The 27,822-nt window shown below is 38.1% G+C and overlaps 1 protein-coding gene across 3 annotated transcripts in view; it reads left to right on the forward strand.

Moving 5' to 3' along the window:
• CDKAL1 (CDK5 regulatory subunit associated protein 1 like 1) overlaps nt 1-27,822 on the forward strand; it is a 361,348-nt gene that overhangs the window by 142,298 nt on the left and 191,228 nt on the right. For all 3 annotated transcript variants that reach the window (XM_048940100.1, XM_048940101.1, XM_048940102.1), the window contains one exon: nt 14,870-14,973. In XM_048940100.1, coding sequence (XP_048796057.1) covers nt 14,870-14,973 — 104 coding nt within the window. The remainder of the gene's footprint in view (nt 1-14,869; nt 14,974-27,822) is intronic.

The following is a 27,822-nucleotide window of genomic DNA, read 5'->3' on the forward strand; positions in this document are numbered from 1 at the left end:
CTCGTAAGTCAAGGTGGAATTTTTGGAGAACTGATAGGGAAATGCCCTAAGGGATGTGTGGAAAGAGGAAGCAGAACTTGGGTGATTTGGTACTGGGAATATCTCGTGCTTTGGTTAGATCTTAAGCTTAATTTAGAGATAATTTTAATTGAAAGGTTTTCCCTGAAGAAAATGGGTAGGCAGGCTCCAAAAAGGATTTTGCATCATTTACAAAATGCCGAAGTACATGAAGGCAGTTTCTTGAGGTATCCTCACTGACCTGTGTGAATTCTTAAGAATTTGGAAAACAGGGAGGATAAAGGCATTTTATCCATGAACATCAGCATGTGACATATTTGCCAAATCGCTGAAGCAAATAGACTTTAAAAGGGTAGGTTGGTATCTTCCTTGATACTGAAAATTGAAGGAAAAAAAATAGTTCTATAGCTAATGCTATTGAGAAGTGTCACCATTTGCATATTTTTATGTATTATTATTCTGAATTACCATTCTTGAAAGACAATATATTTTTTAAAAATTCAGATATAAATTTTAATTATAAAGGCAGGTTGTACTGAATTTGCATTTCAAATAGCCTGGTACAGTGAAAAACAGAGCAGATTTCTGGGTTCTTTCTTCTTTTGCTTTTACTCCAAGATACATTTGAAAAGAGATGATATATCAAGAACAGATGTATTTAAAAGAGGCACTCTAAGGGCTCCCTGCCCCTCAAATGTGGAGATGTGGAATTTAGGCAATAAAACAGTAATATTTCTTTTTTGCTAGTTACTTTAACCTCTGTCTTAGACTACATCTGTTTTACTAAATATCTGCCTGCAAGTGACATTCAACTTTCCAGTTTCTGGTCCCTTTAAACTTAATGTGTTACTCTGCAAGTTGATGCTTTAGAATTGAGAATACTCAAAATAGCTTCTGCTGAGTTGTGTCTGCATTCTTATACTGTACAGCACCATGCAGTAGTTCAGCCACATGAGTAAAGAACTACTGGTTGGACTGAAACAAAACGTTGTTGCTTCCTTCAACAGTTATATGCCAATTGTCAGATATCGTGGAGAGCCATATCTGTCTATCAGTTTTTATGTAGTGCATGTCCAACCTGTGAATTTTGTCGTTATTGCTCTTTATGTTCTAGTAATGTATGTGTATACATAAAAGACATTTATGCATTAACTTTATAATATAAAAATATGTAACTATACTACGTATTCTATGCGAGGTCCAAGGCAATTCCTCTTCACTTAGGGCAAGCCAAAACGTTGGACACCCATTTTAGGGAATGGTTTCTTCTCAAGGAAGTGAAGATCTGAGAAATGTCTGACAATTCACCTCTAACAGGTTGATGGTCGCAGTTAGAATTCCCAAGTGAACTGGATGAAATCACTGCACTTGTGAAAATCTTTAATGTGTTCTTAACTCTTTTTGTGGGGACTGCTCATTCGTGTTGTTATGGAAATTGTCATAATCCTTGTTTTTCTTTAGTTCAGGAACCATGTCTAGGAAATCAAGATTAGGTATTTCTCAGTATGGCTACTACGTAGCTTGACAACAGTCTACAGTGAGCATGAAAATAAAAGCTGCTTGTGTCAGTATCACAGGTATAGTCCCTGAAATTTTTTAAGTCTGATAAAGAACTCCCAACTCGTCATTGCACAAAACATCTTTGCAAACATGAAGGTGTATATGAATTGGGCCTGAAGATGTCAGCTCCCACAGAGCACTGTGTCGAGGAGGCAGGTCCTTAGGCCTCTCTTCAGTCTGTTTCCTTCTTCAGGTACTCATACTGTCCTCCTGGGCTGCATCAGGCTGAGCACCAGCAGGTTGAGGAAGGTGACCCTTCCCATCTGAACACCGGGCAGCACTTCTGCATTGCGTGGATGCCGAAGCACTGGCACAGGTTATGCAGACATGCTGTGGGGTCTCCTCCTTGGAGATCTTCACAAGCCGCCTGCATGCAGCCCTGAGCAGCCTGCTTGGGTCGTCCCTGCTCTAAGCGGGGGGCTGGACCACATGAACTCCAGAGGTCCCTTTCAATTCCAGCCATTCTTTGGATCTGGGATATTTCAATAGAAGCACACAGTCATGGAGAAGCCTGGTTGCTTAATAGTGGTAGAGACCTCCACTCAGAGGTAGTTGTTGTGGTTTGACACTTCAAAAAGAAACACCCTAAGCTATGGATTCCCCATTCCATGCAGAATGCCTCCCCATTTCCCGACTTGAAAGCATTTCCTGTGCAATCTTGTATGCCTATTCAGTCTCCGGAAAGAGGAACTCTATTTCCAAATTCCTTGCCTGCTGGGCAGAGTGAATTATTCCCACTGGAAACATCCACCCCAAGCTTCTGTCTCTGTAACTTACCGTGCTGAATTTCATCAGCCTGAATTACAAGAAGAATTTAATGCTTTTTTTCATTTCTTCTTTCTGAATTCATGCTGTAAAACATATGTTTTCTATTGTTCCTGAAGCAGCCCTGCAGAATTTTGTTTTTAGAGTTTATTTTCAAGATGTCAGATGTGGAGTGGAGTTTAAGCTTATTATTATTACTTAAAGGAATTTTGTTGATATGTGTGTGGATTTTCTGAAAAAGAGCTTGTTAAGCAAAGGTCATGCACAAAATTGTCACTCGTCACATGCTTATCTAACTTATTTTTAAACTAATACACAAGTGTCTAAGTATCACATGGTCTTTCTTGCATTGCAGGCTGGTGCCAGCTCTGGTATCTTTTCTGTTTTTGAGAGAAATGTCTGGTTGTTTTTTTTTTCCCTTCAGTGAGTATGCTGTTAGTCATGTATGTCATGTCATATTGCTTAGGTTCTGAAATACAGTCTCTTTTTTTTCCTTTCAGAAGGTCAGTTGTGTCTGTGCAGTTTAAGTTGGTACCGCACTGAACATTGCAGCGGAGGAAATGTTTACTGTAGGATTTGTTTAGTCATCCACAGCACTGCGTTCCAGCAGTTTGTTTTATAACATTTGTTGAAGGGTTTGAGGAAGGAGTCTCTTTACTGCCAGTATAGAGTTGTTCTGCAAATTAGATTTTTTGAATAGAATCAAAAGATGGCCTGGCTTGAAAAGGACCACAGTGATCATCTAGTTTGAAACCCCCTGCTATGTGCAGGGTCGCCAACCACCAGACCACGCTGCCCAGAGCCACATCCAGAATGTGCTTTTCCTTTTCAAAGCTATAGACTATACGTGCCATTTAGAAAAATAAAATAGGTGGTATAGTGACTCAACAGAACTGCTGAAAAACATGCTAAAACTTTTTCTTGCAGGAGTAATTCTTTATGAAAACGCACTAACTTCTGTGGTTAATTTCACCATTTAAATGAGGAACAGTCTAAAAAATTATAAGTGATAGAGGGGAAATGTTGTTACAGATCAAAGTAAGTCTTTTGCATCTTTAGGAAAGTTTAGCTGAATAGTTCAGCACATTGAATAAATTAACTTTCAGTTCTGTAATTAAAAAGTAATGCAGTGACACACTGTAAACATTTGAATAACCTTTGAGTTCAGACTAAAAGGTCAGTGCATGTCTCCACTAGGCTTAGCCATTTTGCTTCAGTCAAAGGCATAAACTAATCCTACACTTAGTAGTTTGTATCCCCAGTTTGTAGGGATATGCTGAGTTTGCAGAGGAATCTTATTGTTTCTGTAGCTGATCTTCAGATGTGTTTCTTGGACCTGTCTAAATCGTAATCTAGCAGTTTTGTGGAAACAGGCCACATAGTCCAAGTTAGTTAGAAGTATCTGTATTTACAGGTACCAGCACTACCCAGCACTTGTACTGTTTTGTGCAGTGCTGTTTAATTCTCTACTACATAGGTTCCCTTTTCCTGCAGATATTCCCCTTGTGTGCCACTTACTCATCTCTTTCATCCCCAACGAAAGCCTAACTAGTGCAAATTGCATTTTCCAGGTTCTTTATAACCAGCTATTCTTCTGCATTTCAGACAGCTGCAGAACTTATTGGGAGAACTACAGTGGGAATTTTAATCATTAAGTATAAGCTCAGCCCTCCACTTATATTGTCAGTTCATTCTACCCTACGTACTTTACGGCTGTTGTTTTTGAGTAGAAATGAAATGAGGACGTGCAGGTTGTAGACAGATTATGGGAATGAAGCCATAACATTCAACGGATAACTTAATAAAAGAATAGAAAGCCTGTGAGATAACTGTAAATATTGAAAAATAGGTAGAGATGTGAAGTGATGGAACTTGTTGTATATTTTTTTCAGATTCTGTATTTTTTGATGCCAGAAAGAGCTGTCGGAAGGATTGTGCATTTTTATGGTTTCCTCATTCTTCTTTCACACTATTTCCTCTTTGGAATATGACAGCTGTGTGTTAGAGTTCATCGTCTTTTCCCTCATTCTCTAAGTACAATTAGCTTAAACATGTTTTTTTTAAAATGGGAATTGCATTTAATATAAAAAATACTATCAATTTGAAGGCAGAGGAAAGGGCAGCAGGATGGCTGTGTAAGGAGCACATGAGTGTAGAATTAATGCAGGTTTAAGTAAGCGCCTCTTAACCAGGATTTTTTTAGGACTCGTAGCTGTGAGCATTTGTTTGAACATACATGGTTTAAAAAAAAACTGTTCCAGAAATCATCTGAGGCTGGAAAAAGACCCTCAACCTGCCAACTGAATTTCACTTTGTACAAAAATTAGGGTATGCTTGTTGGAAAAATAGTGAGTAGGCCACAGCTCCCTGGTAGATTATGTGAAAGCAGTACTGAATCTTAATAACTGATGTAGGTCTGTGTATTTGCTCTGTTATTTCATGTGAGAAATATATCTTCCTGAAAGACTAAGACTTGCTCTGTCTGACAACTAGTAAAATAACCATGTAGACATTTTCACTGTAAATTGGCTTTGTGTCTTTAGCTACACGTCAGACTTCCAAGAGCTTTTTTTGAAGGGAAATTGTGAAGTACCCTGAACAGCCAGTAAATACAGTGGGTTGGTGTTTTTTGTTAGCATATATCAGTAGGTTTGTGTTCCAAAGGGAACAATTCTCTTCTGAAAAGCAAAGATAGACCTATCTCCACTGAGTCTACTAAAACCAGTCAGTATCTGTAGTCTGTGTAAAGACACAACGAGATGCTCAGCATGCTGCCATGTGCTCTCATTGAGAGGCTTTACTGTTTATATAGTGTGTTCAGAGTTATTTTTCCCCCATCAATGTTTTTTACACTTGTGATGCAGGTGTGTTTGCAGAACAGAATCTAGGATTCTTAAGTCAATTTGAGTTAAGTGCATTCGTAAGTTTAAGTGGGGCCAGGTACCACAAAACTGACAGACTTTGCTTTTTTTTGGTAAGGCTTGTTTACAATTTGGTTTGTGTAGAACATTTCAGAGGAATATGGAGTAGTACAAATACACTTCTTTGGGGGCACTTAGTTATGGGCTTTGCACAGTTGTTATTTCTGTGACTGTTAAATTTAGAGGCATTTTGATTAATGTAGCACACAGGTGAATGATGGCATGAAACAAAACATGATTTATACAACAGTCAGTAACTGCATGGACTTGTAAGAATGCCTGTGTGCATGCTTCCTCAGTACCCAATTTATGGATGCAGTGCCCCTTCCTTGTGTTCCTTATTCCTGTGGAGGAATACAATGAAAGCTGAAGATTAATTTGTGCAGAATCTATACTTCTGTTGTTGCTTCTACGTACAAGGATTTCTGATAGTTTTTTCCTGTGGACTCTTAGCTGACCACAGCTTCAACAGTGTGCTTGGGAATACTTTGCTTGTGACCGGTGGCTCTCTGCTCCAATAGACATATCAGATGAGGTCCATACCTGTTTCTCTATTACTGTTAGACCTGGAAGTGCTATGGTGTACTTGAAGCACGTATCTTGTGAGTATCACATTCTAACTGTACGTGATACCAAACAGAACCATGATTATTAACTGTAGTCTCTATTCGTGGTATCTTTCATTTAAAGCTTTTCTCTAGTTTGCCTTGTGCAGACCAGTCCTTTCTGCATTTGTTTCTCATTTTGTGGCTGTTGTTACCCCTCTAGCTGAAGCGTGGCTTCCTGTAGTACTGGAAGCATATCGTGCTCCCCTGTGCATCTCACACATGTACACACTCTGTATGCACTTATTCATGTTGATGCAGTGTTGGAGCACAGCCAGTCTCTGGACATTAGAAGAGGGATAGTGCCAGTGTTGGGATCCAGCATCTCAGTGATGAGATCAGCAGAAGTGTAACCTGTCTCAGTACTTTTAAAGTACTTTTCCTTCTATTTAGTTGCAGTTTCCAGTGTATAACTTAGGCCCATTGCTTCTCAACCTCTGCCCTGAACTCCAAAACCAGCCTGGCTCTCTTTTTTTATACACTCCCTTTAGCTCTTTGTAGACTATAGTAAGACTTCATCTTTGTAACATTGAATAAACCTGGTTTTCATAGCCTGTCCTCATGTGTCCATGCATGCAAATCTCCCAAATCATCTTGACTATACTGTGTGCTTGCTTGCTCCCCTCTGTCAGTCTGCCTTGCTCCAGAACACAACATTACAGCTCACAGGTGCCAAGCAAAGGGCACTAACCACTTCAACCTCTTGATTTAGTTCTTTAGTCACACAGAGCAATATATGCGCCTTACTTCACTGTAAGGGCACATGGCTGTCTCACACTGAGTTTGTTGCCCATGTGGACCACAAATTCCTTATTCCCATACCTGTTTCCTAGCAGCCAGCCTCCTTCCTCATCTGCATTTTTGCGTAGATGTGGGGCTTTTTGTTTGTGGTTGTTGAACTTCACGAGGTTCCTGTTAGCCCGTTTCTCAGGCTGTTAGACTTTGTACAGCTGACCACAGCCCGTGGAGCCCAGCAGCTTGGCCAATTTTTCCATTCATCTCTTCAGTCTTTATCACAGCAATTTGGCTTTAAGAGCTCATGTGAGACTGAAGACCTGCATGAAAAGTACATGACATCTCCTGCCCTCCCCTTGGCACAGTGGGCCACTTCCTTGTATAAGGCTGGGTCACGGTAACCAGTTCTGCCATGCAAGGAGAATGTCATTTTGACCCTCTCTAATAAAGGCAAACAGATGCGACATCATCAGCACCTTTTATTTGTGAGAGCACTGCTGCAGCACTGCAGAGCTCACTGAGCAAAGCAGTAAGGTCTGTTACTGGATTGGCTTTGTTAAACAGCCCGTAACTTCCACTTCAAAGGCTGTCAGTGCAAAACTCCTGTCATCCTAAAGACTGGGTCTTTTTAAGAGCACTTCTAAGGTCGAAAAGTGGTTTCAAGTCAGCTATTGCAAAGACAAAGTTCTTGTAACCAGTTGTTGCCGTGAATATTGGGAAGAACGCTTCCATTTATCTGGGTGTTGACTAAGGCCTGTAAACAACTGAATTGCTGAGCTGATTTGTATTTTGGCTGTCCACTCTTTTTTTTTTTTTTTTTTTTGTTAAATGTTGCTTTTGATGACTGGAGCTGCTTGTGTATTTTGCAGCCTGTAATGTTTTGAAGGCTGTTTAGATCCTGGTTCCACAAGGGGCTCCATGGCCGGTTTGAATGCTCTGATTTGAGCACCGATGGCTTTGTGATATTTCTGATTTGCTTTCAAATGACTGACAATTCTGTTTGATTTGCAGTGGAGGTTACAAAAAGGAGAGGAATCAAAAGATTGCAGTGTAAGCCTAAACAGATAAAAATTAGGTATCTTTGTGCTCTTAAACAAGATGAAATTAGGCTCGCAAGTTAAGGTTTCTGTCAGGGCTGGCAGCAGTTGTACTGGAAAAGTTTCAGACTCACCACAGGCTTGTGTGGTTAAAGAGGAAATCAAAGCAGACAAACACAAGCCAAGTAGCTTGGAGGAAAGTCAGACTGTTCCAGTCACTGGGACATGAGAATGGCACAGGAGAGTTGCAGGCATTGTGATCACTGAATGCTAGACAACAGGAGAAAGTTAGGAAGAAAATAGAAGGAGAAAAGGGTGGTAGGTTGTTTGCTTTTTAAATTAACAGGCTGAGGAGTCCTTGGATAGGGAGAATTTTAGAGAAGCAAAGCAGATGGAGAAGTTGAGGATGAGTTCAGTAAATGAAGGCTACTTTGTCCTGTTTTTCTGCTCTATCCGTATGCTTTTGCTGGTACTTTCACAGTAAAATGCTTTTTAATGTATTTCAAACATTAACGCTATAAAATGGTGAAAAGAAAATAATTTATAAATGCTAGGTTCACAAAATTACAATATTGCAGGGGTTGGAAGGGACCTCTGGGGGTCATCTAGTCCAACCCCACTGCTAAAGCAGGTTCCCTGGTCATTCAGATTAGCCTGGCTAATTATTCAGAAGTCAATGCCTTGACTACTGTTTTCTTTGAGATATCCTTAAAAGGTGCTGGGGCTGTAAGGAGGACAAGTCTGTGAGGATAATCAGACTGATGTAGCTGTGGAACTGTCACAGAGGGATTCATGTGCTTCTGACAATCCCCTTGGAGTCTCTTAAATGCAGACATAAGATCCTTGGTTTAAACTTCTGTTTTTAAAATAAATCAGTCATTGGATTCTTATAATTGTGAAATCAATCCATTAAACTGCTTAGAAAATCTCAGACGTGTTTCAGACAGGGCGATGATGTTGATATCTGTTGCCTTTTTCACTTTGTCAGTGAAGCATACTGAAGAGTATGTGCTTGAGGCATGTACCTCTTTTTACTGCTTCACATAGCTTTTTTCTTCCCCCCACCAAAACTGACCTGTTTATCACAAGGCACAGAGATGGCATTTAGGAGCAGCAGCATAGTACTAATTATGGGTAATGCTTAGATCCTTGTCCACAGCAGAGCTTTTAGAATTTCTGCTGCTGCCACAGCTTGGAGGACATCTTCATGCAGGAAGGTTTGTGTAGAACCCATCACTGGGAGGGACTTTTCTAGACTATAAATGCTGAGTTTGTTTTTATTAGGCACTTATTTCTGCTGTTATTTTCCCCAGGCAGTTCAGAGCCATTTCCCTCAAGCACTGTGTGAGTACTTTTTTTGAAATGGGTCTGATGGAAATCTCAGATAAATTCTAAATTAAGCCTGATAGGTTCAGTGTCGCAGAAATACAACTTTTTCCCTCCCAGGATGTTTTGACTAGTACAAAAACAATACCTTTTATCCCAGGAATCCATGTGGCACCTGCTGTATACTACACGATTAGCTGCAGCCTAATGTTTCCTATGAGATTTCACCACTCTAAAAGGGTCTGTCCCCAAAGCCATTCAGGAAGTGAAAAACAATAGCTCTTATCACAGGCAGTGGTCTGCATTTCAACTGTGCTTTCTGCATGGATGATTCAGGACCTGCTAACATCGTGCAGATGGTTGATAAGTAAGGTGGAGGACTTATAGAAAGACACTTGACTCCCCCCATCTCCCACCTGATCCTTCTCCTTCCCTTCATGGAGGTCAGTCAAGATGCTTCATTTTCCCTTGCTGCTTAGAAGTCACAGTTGTTCTTTTAATACTTTGTGATCTTCTAGAAAACTTTGAAAGCTGAATTTTTAAAACTTAAGATTAATTGCTCATTTCTATTCCAGTTAGGTTTTGCAGCGCATTCCGTGTGTATAATGCTGAGTTATCTGCCTGCAGTAGGGCTATTCTGTAGTGAAATTATACTGTACATGCTTTAAATACAAAGGCAACTGTGAATTGGCAGCTTTCTTTTAATGTCAATCTGGAATACTGAATGAATTGATTCAAACAGTCGCAGCAGAACTTTGAGGGCAGAATCATTGATCAAGAATTTCTTTAGACAGACTCTAAAAAGTGACATTGAAGTACATGATGTTGCAAATGCTAAATCATTGGCCTTTAGTTGGACAAAGTGAGTGTGTGATGGTATGACTACGTGGCTCTGGCTTTTGAATTGCCTGCCCTCTACTGCAGAAATGCAGATATATAAAATGCAGGTATTGATGGTGAAGAACTAAACCACAGAATCACCCGGGTTGGAAGGGACCCCGAGGATCATGTAGTTCCAACCCCCCTGCCTAGCAGGGCCACCAAACATCCACATTCAGATCAGGTTGCCCAGGACCCCGTCCAGCCTGGCCTTAAACACGTCCAAGGACGGGGCATCCACAACCTCCCTGGGCAGCCCGTTCCAGGGCCTAACCACTCTCCTAGTAAAGAACTTCCCCCTAACATCTAACCTAAATCTTCCCTCCTTCAACTTAAAACCATTTCCCCTAGTCCTGCTGTTGTCAGCCCTTTTGAAGAGTTTACTCCCCTCCTGGGTGTAGGTTCCCTTCAGGTATTGATAGGCCACAACATGGCTTATCAAATTAAGTGAGTTGCCTTGTCTCCAGATTCCTTTTGAATAGTAACCGGTGAGACGTTGCCAGGTAAAATACTGTCTTCAAAGGTCTTTGGAAGAACAACACTGTAATGCACATTGATCCCTTTGCCATGCATGGAATGGCTTGTAGAATTAAACAAAGAGCATCCTGTACTTTGCATCATACCTCAAGAAAAATATGGGCAGTCCCATACACTGCAGAGTGTGTTCTGAAGGATCATCCAGTTTTCTTCTAAAACTTTGTTGCAAGACATTTTGTTTTTAAGTAAACATTGCTGTTTTGGAACAGTTACTAAAATAGTTGGCTGCAAAGATAATTTCACAGAAGTCCTGTTTTTATCACATGGAAGCTTGTATTGTAACACTGAGTGCATCTTTGTGGCATAGCCATTATGGCGAATGCCCAGGCTCACTGAACGGACCAGGATTTCTGTAAACAAACAGTATTTCTGTAATAATGTGGTTTGCTGCTTAGACTGATTGGCCTTGATGAGAAAGAGCTTGCCTCTGTTTCAAAAATACTTTGAATTCCAAGTCCATTTTAAAGTGAAAACACACTCCTAGATTTTAAAGGAAAATATCTTCGTGTCATAGTGGATTAAAAGCTGTATTGTAAAATGTGCAAACTTCAACAGCGTATCCTGAAAGCAAGGCAGGCACGATAGGCACGCTTTCTCTTCCATACACTGTTTTTGCCTTCATCCATTGCAGTTAGGCTTGACAAGATTTAAAAAGTTTGGACGAGCAAAGTAGCATTTGTCAAGGTAAAAATACTAATAAATATTCATCATATTTAATTCAGTATAGATGCTATTATGATTACAATGCTTGCATCCTATGAAGAAATATGTTTGTAGAATTGTGCCAGCTCTTGTTCAGTAAGTTTTGAGTAGCATCCATCTCCTCTCACCTGTTGGAAGTACACATTTCTGGTTGGTTGTATTTTTTGCTCAGGCAAGCCACAAAGGAAATTTTCCACTTGCTCACATTACAAAGCATTTTGATCAAAATTGCGTTTGATACAAAACTCAAAAGTATTTGGCAAAAGCCTAAATGTCTCCTGTGACTGTATTTTGAAACAAGCAAGTTATTTTCTCAAGAAGAATGCTTTATGCAAACACAAAATGCTCAGCTGCCTGAGGAAGTCTGTAGGTGCAGAGAGAAGGTGTGGGTGACTGTTAAAAGCAATCTTTCTGTATTTGTACTGATAAGATGATCCAGTGTACTATTAGAGGTACTGTATTACTGGCAAGCTTCATAAAACCTGATATTTGTATAACTAGTCAGATCTTACAGTGGTGGATATTAGTAAATATTTTGAGTCAGCTGTGGTGAGTGGTATTTTAGTTCCACAGAATTCTAATTTGGGAGAAGATCATCTTATGACTTTTTTCTTATTTAAAGCTCATTAGTTTGACACCAAGCCAGTATTTACTGGATTGTTCAGGAAATGAAGAGGGCAGTAGTGTCCTCCTTGCCCCACGTTAAGCACCCAACCACCCGCAGTGCAGCAGGGACCTTCTGCCATATGACACTGTGACAGCTATGCAGCTTTCACATCTTGCTCACAGATGTCTGTTCTTGGTCAGTCACATTAAATGTGAGCGCACAGCACACTAATTGCACATCACAGTCTGTAATTAAGCTGTTTTACAATCCTTGAATGAAATATGTTTTATACTCATATCCGAGAGTGGAATCCTGTCTTCACTAAAAATAGTGGCAAAAATCCTATTAATTTAACAGGAACCAAGATTCTGCTCCTCATCTGTGTTGTTATTCTCATCTGCTGCTGAAATCCACCCATTAGTCACACTGAAGGAAAGTCCTTGTTTTTCTGCTCTGTCATGAGGCTTCTTTCTTACAATTAGTTCCATCTGCGATGGGTAGCCTTTCAAGTGAAGTGTGTGCTTTATGAGGAATATTATTCTACTGAAAACAGTTTGCTTTTGTAAAAAGACTCTGCTTAAAGTAATGCACTGCTTAAGCCACATACGAGTTCAGCAGTGTGTAGAGCACTGTTTCATATAGAGCAGAATTTCAGGCACTCAACCAAATTGTTGATAATGATGGTTTGGTCAAGTGCAAAGTTTTTTAAGGAGCCACATGGTAGCAATTTATGTGTGCATAGTGTTTTGTTTATGTTCTGCATATTGGGCGCATGGCAGAATAAAGGTTAATAATTCAAAGCAAGAGATTAACAATTCAAGTTTACAATGTTGAAAAATTAGGATTTAGTGGTTCCAGAAGAACAAACAACTTCATCTAAAGCATGTCGATGATTACAAACATGAAGAGCATTAGAATTTTTTTTCCATAGATGTCTGGTATATCTGGGCAATAAAGTTTTGACCTGTATTAATAGAAAATAATTTTTACAGACCGAGTGTAAATACTTGAAGAAGATTTCAGGTTTAACACAGAGCAAAATACTTTTTGCAATTACGAACCTATCGGTTTTTTACTTCTGTGTATTTGATTTGTAGTTGTGACGAAGGCTGATTTTTAAGGAGAGCTTTACCTGCTGGGCTGATTTTAGGAGAGCCACTTAGTGGTGGATGATCCTTAGAGAGATGCAGCATTCAGATTCTCAGAGTTCCTTCCAGCCCTTTTGCGGTTGTTAGGCTGTGGTCTGAGGATGTGGCAACATGGATGTATGAATAATTTGTTATGTTGGAAACTTGGACCAGAGCTTGGCTTGCTTCAGTTTTGTGGAGGGGAACATCTACAAATACTTTGTTATACTTGTGGTTTTGTTAAAATTTATGCTTTTAAGAAAAGGTAATTCTAAAGTCTGTGAAAAGTTATTAGTCCTGCAGTTTTACAAGTACTTAAAATCTGCTTCTTCGTTAACTGCAGTCCAGGAGATTAATTATATTCCTAGTGGGAATTAAAAGTACGGCACAAGTAGGTTTTGTAAGTGGTGTTGTTGTTGTGTGCTTTCTAACACTGATGTTTTCTGTATCACATCTATCTCATTTTGTTTTCATAATGTGATGTCTCTTACTGCCAGAAAAAAAGAGACTAAATTATTTAAGTATTAGACAGCATTTTATGGTAGAGTTGATATTGCAAAACTTGCTGGAAAGCCTGCTTCCAAATCCCAGCTTCCATCTCCCATCTGAGAATAGATTTTTGCATAGACAAGCTCCCAGAAGTCATATGTAGATTACTGTAATAAATCTCTTGGGAGCAACCCTACTTAATTCTGTGAACATTTAGAGAATAACTTCCCCTCTTTTTTTTTCCCACTTGTTCCACATTTCCCTTCTCTCTGTGTGACCAACATTATTGCAGCATCAGAAAAAATAAAAAGATATTACTGTAGACTTCAGTTTACCCAGGACTTTATGCTCAACAGTATTTTCCCATAGGGCAGTTCTGAAGATGCATGAGCAACTAGTTTTCGTTCTGTCCTATAAATATGACTGTGTGCTTTTTTATCTGTTTCTAGATAGCATGTTGTAGATAGAGGAGGCAGTTAGACATGAATCAAAAGCTGTTAGGTCATGTAGAGAAGGACCACTGACCAACAATATGAAACTTATCCTCAAGGGTCAAGGATTAGTAACTTCAATGCTTGGTACAGATGCTTACAACTCAGTTCTCTTAGTACTCTTTCTGCAGAGCTTTTAAAATGCCAGTACCCAAACATAGAGCAAAATACGTATGTTGAGTAATATATAGATGAATTATGCATGAGTTATAATAAAGAAGTAATATGCTGTGTTCTTTCACTACACCATTAATAGACAACAAAAGGGAAAAGAAATTTTACGCAAATAGCATAAATAATCATTTTTACCATGCATTGATACCTGTTTAGAGTTGGCTCGTTTATTCGTATTAGATTAGTGGGATAATGCTATTCATATCTGACCATTGCATGCAAAGTGTGTAACTAAGATTTTTTTAATTGAGAATAAAAATGAAGTGCATAGGCACACAAACTGTTTGTAAAGAAATTTAAACAACAGAAGAGCCAAAATGCCAATAGGCAGGGAGGACACAGAGGCTTCCTTATTTAATGATATAATGTTAAATGTGTCACTAAGTGATACTGCAGCTTAATTTCTGGTGCTGTAACTTAACAACTTGAGGTTGTTGTATCGCTGTTCTGTTTGTGCTTTCTGGGATCAGGCTGTGGAGCAGATGACACAGACTTGGGTGTATTTTGGAAGATTTTCATTCTACTTCTTGTGCTGTTGCTCAGGAATACAATGAGAATTTTATCTTAAACATCAGTCTTAGTGAATTTACAGCTTTTTATTTTGCTTATGATGTAGTAACGCGTCTTGCAGATCTAGAGAAGTATTGTTTTCATGCACGGTTACGTGAAATAAATGAATCCTTTGAACTGGATAATTTCTTTCATCCTCTTTATAGATGTAGAAGATATTTAATGGAAGTAGGAAAGCAAAAGACTCTCCAAATCAGTTGAGTTTATTTTAAAGCAGAACACTGCTATAGTATAAAAGCTCATTCTCCCAGATATTCTTCATAAATACATTTATGCATGTTAAGTCTTTCTTGGCAAGAATCTGAATGTTTTCATTTCTTGACCAGGTGTCTCAATGCATGTACTTACTGCAAAACCAAGCATGCCAGAGGAGATCTAGCAAGCTATCCCATCGAAGAACTAGTGGATAGAGCCAAACAGTCTTTTCAAGGTAAGACTTTATCCATACAATAGAAGTTAGTCCTTGAAGTCCACTAGTTCTTATTTTCACTTGATACAATATGGCTTTATTATGGTTTTAGTGTTCTTGATATGTTGCGGCTGTGTCCAGGGATGCCTTTGCAATAGAAAGCCTTTCTGTCTTGGTTGGGTGCAACTATCAAGAACAGTATTTCATCTTGATTTTAGGATTGCTCAGGTGAGATTCGTACAAGCATTTTGTTACAGTGATGGGAGAAGTGTCATGTATGGTCATTTTGCCCTATTTCCACTTTCTTAAAAGGGAGTACTAATTCACACAGCAGTAGCAGTGAATTTCATGAACTTCTTTAGGATTCTGCAACACTTCTAAGATATACTACTGTTTCTGGAATTGGGTTTCTTTGAGGAGTTCTGGGGTGTTTTTGTAAACCATACAAAGTGTTGATTTATTTGAAACAAATAGGATTAACAGCTTCCTATTTAACAAGTAGTGACAGACTGCTTTTAACGTCAGTAGAGTATTTGTAATGATCTCACGTGAATCCAACCAAACATCAGAAGTTTTTCATGCAGTGCAGTACAGTACTCTGTGCCGTGAAGCTTGTCTATAAATGCCAGTGAACTTCTCTTGCTGCTTAGGTTTGCATGATAAGCACAGTTGTGAATTAAATCTGCTGTGACAGACAGGAATCCTGTCATATCTCAGGATTCTTATTTTAGGACAAGTCTTTAAAACTGATACGAATTTGATGAATACTGATGAATTTAGTGACAGATACAAGGTGTATAAATACACTTATTTGTGTATTTATGGAGAAGCAATTTGAGAAACACATTATATAAGGGCACAGGTTTTCAGCATTGAAAGACGTGATTTTTAAATTGGCAAGTAGTAACTGTGCAGAAGATCTGCACTGTGGTCAGTGCAGAAATCTTTTTCATTTGGGTATAACTCCAAATTGCTGTTGTTATTTGTATCATAGAAACAGTGTTAGCACTAAATATCTTCTAAAATGTTCTAAAGGAACTTAGAACAATTCAACAGTAGAATATAGCAAAGAAAGGGAAGATGTGTGATGGGTAGCACAGTCAGGATTAAGGCCTTAAGTGGGTTAGTACTTAAATTTTATTTAGATTGTGAAGAAAGAAAAATAACTTGAGCCTTGTATGTCGTGTTATAGTCACATTATACATACCATGAAGTCCATATTGAATTAACATGTTTGCATGATGTAAAAAGAAGGAAAACTTTTGAGCTTTGTTTGCATTTGCAGGCAATAAATGTGAATTCTTGGCAAGTATTTTGAACTTAAAGAATTGTGCACTTGGATTGGAAGTTTAATAATTTAATTCATCTGTTTTATTGTGGCTCTTATTATAAAAATTGACTCTCTCAAAATAACTTGATTTTTAATGGAAGAAGTTGCCCTTAAGCTATTGTTTTGAAATTTTACAGAAATGCTATGACGTGTCTCACAGCAGGCATCTCCAAGGGAGTTCTGTTCTTATTTGGCCTTATGCTATTACCTTTGTTAGAGGAAATAAGGAAAGAAGCAAATACTGAACTGTGAAATGAGAGGCCTTGCCTCAAGCTTCCACATATTTGAAAATAGTAATGAAATAGTCAGATACTTAACTTGGAGTGTATGGAGAATTTATTACTGCCAGCTTTCTGCAGCTGGGTTGCAGAAATTCTTCATCAACCCAGTGAAAGACCTAAGCAATTCAAATCCATGTTACAGTCATTGCTGTCTGTGTTACTGAACCCTGGTTTCTTCTGTGTTCACTTCTGCATTTTCCAGAGGTTGTGTTGGTGAAGCTCTAGTGAAAAATACAGAGAGCTACAGATACACAGTGTAAAGATTTTTCACTTAGAAATTTATCATGGGAGAACTGAAGTGTCTTAGAAGAAGCAAAAAACAGCACACTATGATTTTTTTTATGACTACATAATCTAGTCATGTAAGAAGAGGGAGGCTGGAGTCATTTACAGTGTTCTGTACATAAGTAGTCTTACAGTATGCAACCTGGTAAGGCTCAAAGGTGAGATGTTTCAGTTAATGCACACACCAAAAATGGTTGGAAGAATCTATTTAAAGGTATATTGAAGTAGGTCTTTAAACCTTAGCACTGAAATAACTCCTTAGACTGCTTTATTCACATGATCATACGTAGTTTCCAGTTGCCAATTGCTACCTTGTCAATATTTCTAACAGCAATAGGTTACCAAATGGAGCTGCAGTGTTTGGTAAGATGCCAGTGATTTTAAAGCAATCATTTATGTACTACAGGGTTCTATACTCTAGGTTGGAAATCTTTATGTGGCAAGTATTTCTAAACTATATTATATGCAGTGTGATTTGTCTGCAGGTAGTCAAGTAGTCACTGGTTCAGCCTAGGTCTACACATCACAAGTTTTACTGGTGATAATGGCATCAGTGTGACAGCATGTATAAGGTATCTTACAGACATTACTGATTTTGATGCTTGTCTCTAAGGTTACTTCTGAAGATGTTTTATGTTGAGTTTCTCAGGCTTTTAGTCTAAATTAAGCCCTTAGAATTCAATTAACTCCACGTTTTTGAAAGCTCTACATGCTTTATGAGGGTTAGGAGGCATTTGTTACATTTTAGAGTCCAGATCTCTGTTTTGTGTCTGTATTAGAGTATGTTAAAAACAGAATTTAACACTCTGATGGCAACCAGATGACACCACGTGTTTAGGTTATTTCTACAGGTGTAAACTTGATTAACTCAACTGATTAAAAAGGGATCAGTGAAAGCATGACTGCCCAGATACTTTTCCAATCTTTGAAAAAGACCTGCTCTTTATAATCCTTTCTTTCTGCATCTTATTTTTATACCTTATACTCAATGTAATAACAAATGGAGTGCGTTACAGTTCTAAGTACATTTTTGCATGCTTTCAGAATGCTCTGAAGTTTCTATAAATTGTTTTATATATGTTAAGGCTAAGTTTGTTTATGTACTCTATGGATTTATATCTCCTTCCCATCTCCATAGTAGTTTTCAATTTGCCCTAGGCATAAAGTTAAATCATTCATTAAAATTAGTTTTAAAAAGAAGTTTTTCAACTTCCATTTGGATTTGAAAGTAAAATATTGAAGTTTTGGCTGTTTAGCTTGAATCTTTTATTTCTGTCACTTTCAACTTTCAGTAGGTAATTGTATAGGTTTCTTTTTTTCATGGACAATCTTATCAAATTGCATTAACTGCTAGTAAAAATGTTTCTATATGAAGCAAAGTGGTCCTTAAGTAGGGAGCAAATGTCTTCTGTAAGGATGTTTATATGGAGAGTCTTTCCGCAATGGAGACGCAGCTCTTTGTGTTTCAATTTAACAGCGTGCTTTTTCAAAGTGTCCTGTATCATGTTCAGTGCTGTATTCTAGGAAATTGTTTGCAGTTATGAGAGAGCTCTTTCTTTCCTTCCAAAAGCAACTCCGTGTATGATGATGTGTTTTTGCTCAGTGAAATGGAAGGCTGGAGTTGCTGCCATTGGTGAACTGTGCTCCAAGGAAACACGCAAATTAAATAAGCCAGTACTTTACATGTGTTGTGGAGTGATGTCCAGGGGGAGCTTTGCTTGAACTGTTGAATTGCAAGGCTTTAAATATATACTGGAATTATCTTCAAAGAAATTGTAGTGGCTGTAGAAGAATATGTATATATAAATAACTGATATTGCTACCTGGTGATCTGTAAACCAGAGCTGTTGTGAGAGACTTTCTGGGCAGATTCAGCATTTTATATTGCCAACTATTTTTGCTGGTTCAGCAAACTAACTTAAAAATATGATTAGTTTTATGAAATTGGCAGTTCATGCTAGTTTGCAGTGCAAATATACTGCATGTGCCAGTAGAAAATAATTCTTCTTTAGCACTGCATGCTTCTCAGAAGTGGCAGAGAATATGTTGCTATTAAAATGCAAACAGTATAATTATTACTATATCATCTTGTTTTATGGTAGCAACTAGGGAGCAAAAGGGAAGTCCTGTTGAAAAACAACATACTCATATCTTCAAGCCATGTGTACAATTGCTTCTATGTGAATAATTGCAGTTAAAAAGCATCATTTGTTTTTATTCCATTATTTACAGTATGATTCTCTGACAAGTATGGTGTTGAATTCTGAACAATGCTTCTGTTCAGGAAATCTTGGACAAAATGTTTCATTGCAAAGCAGAGGTGATATATAAAGAAAGATAAGCTTCAACTTCATCACTAGTCTGTAGCAGTTGTTCCCTATCTTGTTTCTGAACTACTTACAGTTTAAAGGAGATTAATATTTAATATTTCTTGAAGTGTCAATTAAACAGTGATTTGTGTGTAACAGTAAGCATTGTTCTGATATATAATGATACTTTCCAAAGCTTTTCAGATCACTGTGAGCCTAGGCAAGGATCTCTGGTGTTAGCAGTTTTGAGGTCCTGTCAGGGCAATTCTACTTCATTAATCAGTAACCAGTTTTCTTCCAGCAATACTACCAGTAAACTCTCTGAAGCTTTCAGAGTGTTTGTCCTTTTTATGAAGGGACAAACATTTAATATCTACAACATTCTTAGTTCCCTTTTCATTAACTGAAGCAATACCAAATTTCAATGTCTTTTGAGTGATGGGATTGGTCTTTGCATATGCTTTGAAGGACTGGGTGCCTGGTCACCTAGCTGGATACCTGGGCTCTGAAGTCAGTGTTCCCTGGTCAAAGATAAAGCAAGACCATAGGAGAGGGTAAATATCTACCCTGGGTGTTGAGGTCTCACCGTTGTGTGAGATGAAGATATAACCAAAGAAAGATTGCTTCACAATCACACCTTACACACATCATCACAGTTCCTCTCAGAGCAGCCCAGGCAAGCCAAAAGGTTGAGCACTCATGGTATGCTCCACAGCAGCTTCTGGTTTTATAGTAAGCAGGAACTTTCACTAAGCTCACTTTGCTTCTATTTAATTTTGATATTTCTAGTTCAAATCATTGAACGATTTGCAAGAATTAAATTAGGTTAATGCTGTTATTGTATAAGTAGAAAGAAGAATTAGAAACGAGAATGTATTGACAACTTCCATCATGCCTTAGACCTTCATGTGATCAATCTTTTGCCTTTTGGGTCACTTTTGAAAATATCGTACTTCATGCAAAAGGATTTTACAGGGACTCAGGAGAGCTGTTAGTTATTTGCACACGTGCTCCACACTTAAGGCTGATTTCATGCAGATATTTTTTTCCTTATTGCCAGATCTACTGTGATAGGAGCATCAGAAATGAGGAAGGGAAATCTCTTTTCTCTTCTGCTCCATGTGTTATTGTCTTTCTCTGGCCTTGATAGAGGTTTTAGTCCAGACAATCTGTTTAATCATCCATGGAGCAGTCTCATGTAACAAATGTGTTGTAACAGTAAGTTAATTTGCCAAAAAAAAAAAATCTGTAATGTGCAAAACTGTAACTAGAGGCCCTTCCCTTGCAAGGAAAAGCAGTTAGGCATAGTTACTGTTCGTGTAATTGCAGTGCCTAATTGCTGTGTACCTTTATAAAAACAACAACAACAACAAAAAACACACCCCCAACAAATAACAGCTGGAGATGCCCTCAAAGGGCTTCTAATGTGATAATATAAACCATAGAGGTAGAATAATATTATGTGATTACCTTGAAGATAATCAGTTGGTCACTTTATTTACTGCTGGGACGCTGTCTAGGGCCTCATATGGAATGATACAGGAAAGATTTTTATTTAGGAAAAATTAGGAAAAGTAATGTGGTAGAAGGAACTGTCATTCATTTTGGGAGGGACCGTGCCATTTAGCTGGACATATTGGCCCTTCTGCCCAAATATCTCATGGTATGACCACATTACCTTTTTTTGTCTCTAGTAAAACTAGCCTAGTAATGCTGCTTTTTTAATAGTCGCTCTAACTGTGCATGGGTTGTAGCTCACAGTGTTGGAAAGAGGAGTATAGCATGTAAGTAAGTGCCTATGTTTGTCTAGGATTCTACAGAGAAGACGATTCCACTAACCTCTAAGCTTTGGCAGTTTAAAGAACCAGCAGTCTGTTTAACAAAGGTTATGTATTTTCTTCTTCCTGATGTGGAACAAATACAAGCTGTAGTGATATTTGCTCTTTATAATTCAGTCTTCTCATTTTTTTACCTAAATATTTATGTTTGGGCTCTTTAACTCCCTGAATGAAAAAAAAATATATATATAATATATATATTCATTTTAAGCTTTGAGTTTTTGTCAAAAACAAGCAAATAAAAAAATAAAAAAAAAACAAAAACATTTTTGTTTGGAGTAGAAGTTTTAAAGATCCAAAACAGATGTAAGCAATTAAAAATACTACCTTATCTTTAGATTTAATGAGTTCTTTGCCTCAATCTTCATGGCCATGCTTCTCTCTTGCCTCTTCTCATGCCTCTTGTGTCCCTGAACTGCTTAGTGGGAGCTGGGGGACCAGAATTCCTTCCAGTGTAAGAGCAGAGCAATTCCAAGAGCACCTCATGAGACTGAATGCATACAAGTTTATGCAGCCGGACGATACACATCCACGGGCTCTGAAGATACTGGCTGATGTGGTTGCCAAGCTGCTCTCCATCATATTTGAAAAAATTGTGGCTGTCAGGTGAAGTCCCTGGTGGCTGGAAAAAAGCAAACATCACTCCCATATTCATGAAAGGGAGAAAGGAAGACCTGGGGAATTACAGGAGATCTGGTGTTGCAGAAAGCTTGTAGAAAGAGCTGAGCTGCCCGTATCATCTGGCTGCAGCTCTGTAACTAACTGTGCTGGACTGAGAGCAGCTCAGCTGTAAGAAACTGACTTCCTGAGTTTGATCTCATATGTTCTACTGGAGCTGTAATATTCACAGATCTGAAACTACTATGGTTTTACTGTGTGGTTAATATCACAGAATATGTATCTTTTAAAAGCCAACATAATTTTGGACCCTTTAAAACACTTGGTAATTTGCTTTGCCAATTACTGAATTCGGTGTCAGTACACTAAAGGATTACAGCGGTATGACCTTGTTAGAAAATTTCAGTAGGTGCTTTCCTAAGAACTGACCTAGTGGGAGGCAACCCAGTCCATGGGGGGGAGTTGGAACTGGATGGTATTTAAGGCCCCTTCCAATTGAAGCCATTCAGTGGTGATTCTATGACCTAAGCATTTTGTTCATCATTACTGAAACAAGTCTTACTCGGAAATGTAATTTTTTTTCTTCTAGTCTGTAATTTCACAGAGTTGGGGAAGATTTTCTACAATCATAACTGTCTTAATGTTTTCATCCAACAAGGAGTTGTTGAAACTGCTTCTAAAGTTGCAAGGGAAAAAAATGCTGATCCCTCCTTTAAAACAAACAAACAAAAACAGCAATAAAATGTTGGTGCCTGTAAATGCTGTGGTAGGAGAATATTTAAAAACAGATAGAAGTTGAAATACAAGTAACTGTGTGTCTTTCTGAAAAACTTGCTCAAAGCTTTTCCAAACTGTCTCTGCAGAGGAAGACCCGCATGCTTTAGGTGCACAGTAAGCACCAAGGTAGGAAGACATGCTAGCTGTGACTGTCGTCTTGCTGTTTAACACTGTTGGCAATTTTCTGATTACCTTGAAGTTACTTGTGAATTATGTTAATAAATATTGGCTTTTGAATGTGAATTCTCAAAGGAAAGGGAATTGTTACTCTCTGTAGCTGTCTTTTGAGAATAACAGGCATGCACTAAGGTTGATGCTGGTGGAAAAAACCTCACAAATGCAAATTGTTTTCTATTTGCTATGGTTTCATTTGAACTCAACCTATTATCTATACGGATATTTCCCTTGATGCTTTTCACTCTGTGCTTGCATTTAGCTTATTCATGGAAGGGTTTTTATTTCTTTTAAAGCATTGGCAGCTAGTTTTTAGTCACTTTGACTTTTGCTATGAATTGCAATGCCTTGAAGATATTCCGTTAGCAGACTGTCTGAGAAATGGAAGAAAAAGCTGGATGCTGTATACATTTGACAATGAAGTAGGTGAAGATTCCTTATGCTTTTTATTAGAATGTTCAGCTGGCCTAGAGCTTCCTCAGTAAAAGCTATTCAATCTGATGTGTGCTTTAAAATGCTTTCTTGAAAAACTTGTTTACTTTATGCCAAAGTAGTCTATGTTATATTCTTCCCATGCTTATTCAGTAGAACAGCAGGAGAGTAAAGCTGGATAACATTTCTTGGCTGTTAATTTTATTTATAATTATCTTTTTGGTAAGTTTGCATTATTTGAATTTTAATGTCAAATGTTAGATTTTTTGATGCCACAGCCTTTGTAATTGGAATCTTTACTAGACGCAGCAAAAAACTGGTCTGTGTGTAGTTACTGCTGATTTTAAAAGCAGTTCAAATTAAGGCATAGTGTACCTTTCCATTGATCTTACTTTCAGGAGAAAAAGAGATCTTTAATCTTGTTTGAAAGTCAGAATTTGTTTTTTCGTTTCTTAGCTGCAAAGATATTGGAGTCTTAAGCTACTTGTAAATATTTGTTCTGTTATTGGAACTGGTGGTTCTTTGTTGGTAATACTCATTTTGCTCCTGTATTTACTGCGAGTAAAGTGCTTACCTGTTGTAAGACCTTGGCTAGAAATACTTCCAGAACTTTATAATACTGTTATCACAAGCAACATTATGCAGCGTGCATTGCAGCTACTTAGAGTTTTCCGTTGGTTGTGTGAAAATAAGACAAGCCATTGCATCCATAAAACAGGACAAGCAGAATTCACATTGCTAGCAAATAAGATGTGTTGTATTCCAGTTGCCTGCCAGGTGTGCTGTAGGTCAACATTATTATGTCCAAAGGCATTTTATAAGAATGCAGCAGTGATTTATTTACTGATAAGTGGTCCACTCCTGATTTGTGTGGCCTTCTGGAGGAACATGTATCAGTCACTCCATGCCAGCTGAAGATCCTGCTTAAAAGATTAAATGGTATCTTCTGCTAATTTTTCTTTCTGTGCTGCAAAAATGTGAAGGAGAGCACAAATTCATTGGAGAATAACAATTTTAACAGATCTAGTCTCTCAGCATAAGGCTTACGTGCTATCTGCATTTCTGTTTGGGTGGCTGGTGTGCTGCCCGCTTCTTAAAATGAAAAGTAATGTTAGAGGTCTCATCCCAGGACTAGGTTTAGAGCAAATTAAAATGGGATACTTAATCTCACAATATGGTTAAGCCTGAGAAACTCCCTTGCAAGGGACATAGTGAAAGGATAAATGTGTTTGGAAGAGATAGGACGGATGCATGGAAGAAGAATCCATTTTGTGATGGGTGAGTGTTGCATTTGCTGAACAAATTGCAAATACTTTGTGCTGCCTTTATTTATACTTCATTCATTTTCTTCTTCTGTAGGTGGTTTATGGACACAGGGCTGAATTAGCTTGTAGTCTTAATGACTATTCTTAAGCTGTATTTCAACAAATCTATTTTACCCCTATTTTACTGTAGATAATGTGTGCATTAGCCTTTAATAGTGCTGTCTGCTGGTTTTTATAATGAAGGCTGTGCATAGATTGTTTGGTGTGCTGTTGATGTTTCTGTTATATTGTGCAGCATCCTTGTGAGTTCAAATACATGCCATCTCCATATCTAATGCTGCTATCAGATGGAAACTTTTACTTAATAGGAAACTAAGAGCTCATCTGATCAGGTCTGAGTTAACTTTCTTCCAAAGTGCTTTAAAGTGTTAGATGATTAAGTGAGAAAGCTGCAATTTACAACGGCAAGGCACTTAAACATCAGACAACTTGCAGCAAATGTCAAGTGTAAACAACTTGTAAGTTATAAAATGAAATTATCTAATCTTTTATGCCATATTCACTGAAGTCATAGAGAGATCTAAACTCTGTGAGGTGAGAAGTCCTGTTGTGACAGAAGAAGATGCTGAAGGAATACTAAATGTGTCTTGTGAAAACCTGACCTGACGTGCATGCTCCTAGAGACTCGATTGATCGCTCTGGAGGTTGGTTAGCTGTTCTCCCTTCTTATTTTACCTCCGCTCAGGTATTTCCTAGTGTGGTGAGACAAAAGTCAACAGAGGCATTTTGTTGTCAAGTTAATACATAATGTTTTACTGGTAGCAGTTACTCATAAAGTAACATTTCAAGACGGCCTAGAAGAAAACATTGCTTGTGTGCTGCTCTGGCATTACTGATGGAATTTAATGCAATGTCAGACTGGTCAGTCAGTTTTTGAGGAAAAAGGTACCCTGTAGCTTTTAAAAGCCTTGTGAGGGAAGCTAGTCACATTGTACAGAACTATTACTGACTCTTCACATTGGACAAGGCATGACTGCATTTTTATTTCTCTCAAAACTCCCTCTCACATGAGCAAGTCTCTAATGCTCGTAAATTTGATCTTGTTATGAGTGTTAGAGAAGCGCTAATTTAGGCGTAATTTGCACTTGCACATTAGAGAGCTCTATGGTCTTTCTGTTCCCAATCCCAAGGAAATATTCTCTCAATCAAATGTTCTAAGAGTTTGTACAACTTGCTGAGCTCAGACTTTTAACAGAGGTAGCTTTTATACCCAGGTGGCTTGTGCTGGAAACAGATTAGTAGTTAGGTTGAGTATCGCAGAAAAATGATCTGCTGTATCAGGCCAAGAAAAAAAGAGCTGTGATTTACAGATACGTGGGACTCATGATGTGCACACAAGGGAGTTTGATAGCTTAAATTTCTGCCTTTTTGAAGCGGTGTGCGTTGTGCTAAAAGTACTGATATTTGAGATTGAAATGCTGTGTGTAAACTAGGCCTGCAGGGTGTCAGCGAGGGTTCAGGACCTTTAGGAAAGATGCTTGGTTTACTTGTGAAGACCAATTGTGTCTGCTATAATTTAGGGGAAAGCCATTTGGTCCAAACTCTGCTCAAATAGAGCCACCCTGCTTATGGTTTCATTTATGTCCCAAAGAAAAAAGAAAAAAAAAAAAAAAAAAAAGGAAAAGTAACAGTCATGCTCCTAGTTTATTTGTATACCAGGTCAGATAGCCACCATTACCTCTTAGCTGGATCATAATTTAAATCTTGACAGACTGAACCTAAACAGCATTTTTTTTTTTTTCAGATCAGCTGAAAGATAGGGAGAGAAAAATAAAAGCTATTTCCAGTTCAGAAACATTACAACAGCACTGAATAAATGTGTAACTGTTAATGAATAGCTATTTCAAATATTTACATGAGGCAAAAGAAAAGAAGATTGGCATCCAAGGCAGCTGTGCCCAGGGAGGGCTGTTAAAAATAAGCATGATAAATGGTGTTCAAGTGCTCATATAGCTGTCAAATATCAGGGGTACTCAAAAGTGGAAAGTGTTTACATTCAATGGTCGTGAATCTAGGCATTCTGGGATAGAATATATTTTTTCCTCAGTGTTTTCAGATACCTATGATGTGAAGAATAATAAAGGAGAGTGAATCTAATGAATGTAGAACATGCAAGATATTGAATCAAGAATCAAGAGATTGTGGGGCTTTTCCTACATTTAAAAAACAAACAAACAAACAAAATCTTTTGGTGAGGCTTATTTCAAACACCCAGTTATTTCCTTGGTCTTGGTTCTTCATAAATATGATGTGGCACTTAAAATCCATTACTTATTTTTATGAATATTGTTATGGCTCTTTCAGGTCCTCTGTGTTGATAGACGATGGTGATGAAGATGTAGGTGGATTGTTGCTTTGATTTGTAGGAGTAGTGAAAAGTTGTATATACGTGGTAAACTCAACTTCTGTACTGCTGTATACACAGATATTTCAGGTTGTTTGGAAAGTATTTTTCATATCCATTTCAATGTATGTCAGTTGATTACAAACTTAGCAGATATTTTATTTCGGTATACCACTGTGAAGCTAATTTCTCAGAAGCTGTCTGGCTACCAAATCTCTTAAGAGAAAATATACTGATGCCTTAACTTGTGAGATGAACACAGATGCAGAGGACACAGGGAAAAATACTCAGATTTTGGGATTTTTTTCGCTGCAGTTGTGTTTGTGGTGGATGGGCATTGCATTCTTCTCCCTTCCTAAGTTATTCTTTCAAAACATAATTAGAAGGAATGATGGTAAAACTAGTAATCCATCTGTGCTTACAAATCAATTAAGGTCTTGTATTTGAAATGTAAGCAGATGTAGAATACATGTAACTAGCACATTTTCACTGAAATGTTGCAAGTATTCGTTGTGTTACAGCTATGCGGGTTGCTGTCTTCCTTGGGCAGAAACTGTTGTGTGCTAGCACTGGAATTCACTGTGAAATACATATTAACTCATCTGTCTGAGTCTGTCTTGGAAAACAGTCAAAATAATATGTCAGTTCTATATTTGATGTCTTGAGCTTTTGAAGCAATTCCTAAATGAAGTGTGTGGTGATGATGTAATGAGGAGGAAGAAATTTCAAAGCAGGTCTTCGCTTAACCTGTACACATCTTTATTGTTAAGGATGTGGTTTAGTGGCTTCATCAGAAAGCAAGTTTTAGCAAAATGTGCTGGATTGACTTCCTATCAAATTATCTTGAAGTAAGATGATAGATAAAAAGGTAAGGATGTGACCTCCCCCAGCCAAAAGCCAGTCCAAGCATGAAAGCATGGCTCTTTTTTACAGTTATATTTTTAATGTAATGAGAGCTGCTACCCATCAATATGTAAGTGCATAACAGTACAGTTTCCTGAAATAATCAAAAGAGACAGCATGTCCTATCTTGGTTTCCCTTATATGGAGGCTTGGTATGTCAGTGGACATTGATTTGAAAGCCAACAAGATGTTAGGTAGTGAAATGGTTGGAGCTGTCAAGGCCCAGCATGTTTTCTCTCATCCTTAGTTAATCG

This window comes from Lagopus muta, chromosome 3 (genome assembly GCF_023343835.1).
Source record: "Lagopus muta isolate bLagMut1 chromosome 3, bLagMut1 primary, whole genome shotgun sequence".
Classification (NCBI taxonomy): Eukaryota; Metazoa; Chordata; class Aves; order Galliformes; family Phasianidae; genus Lagopus; species Lagopus muta.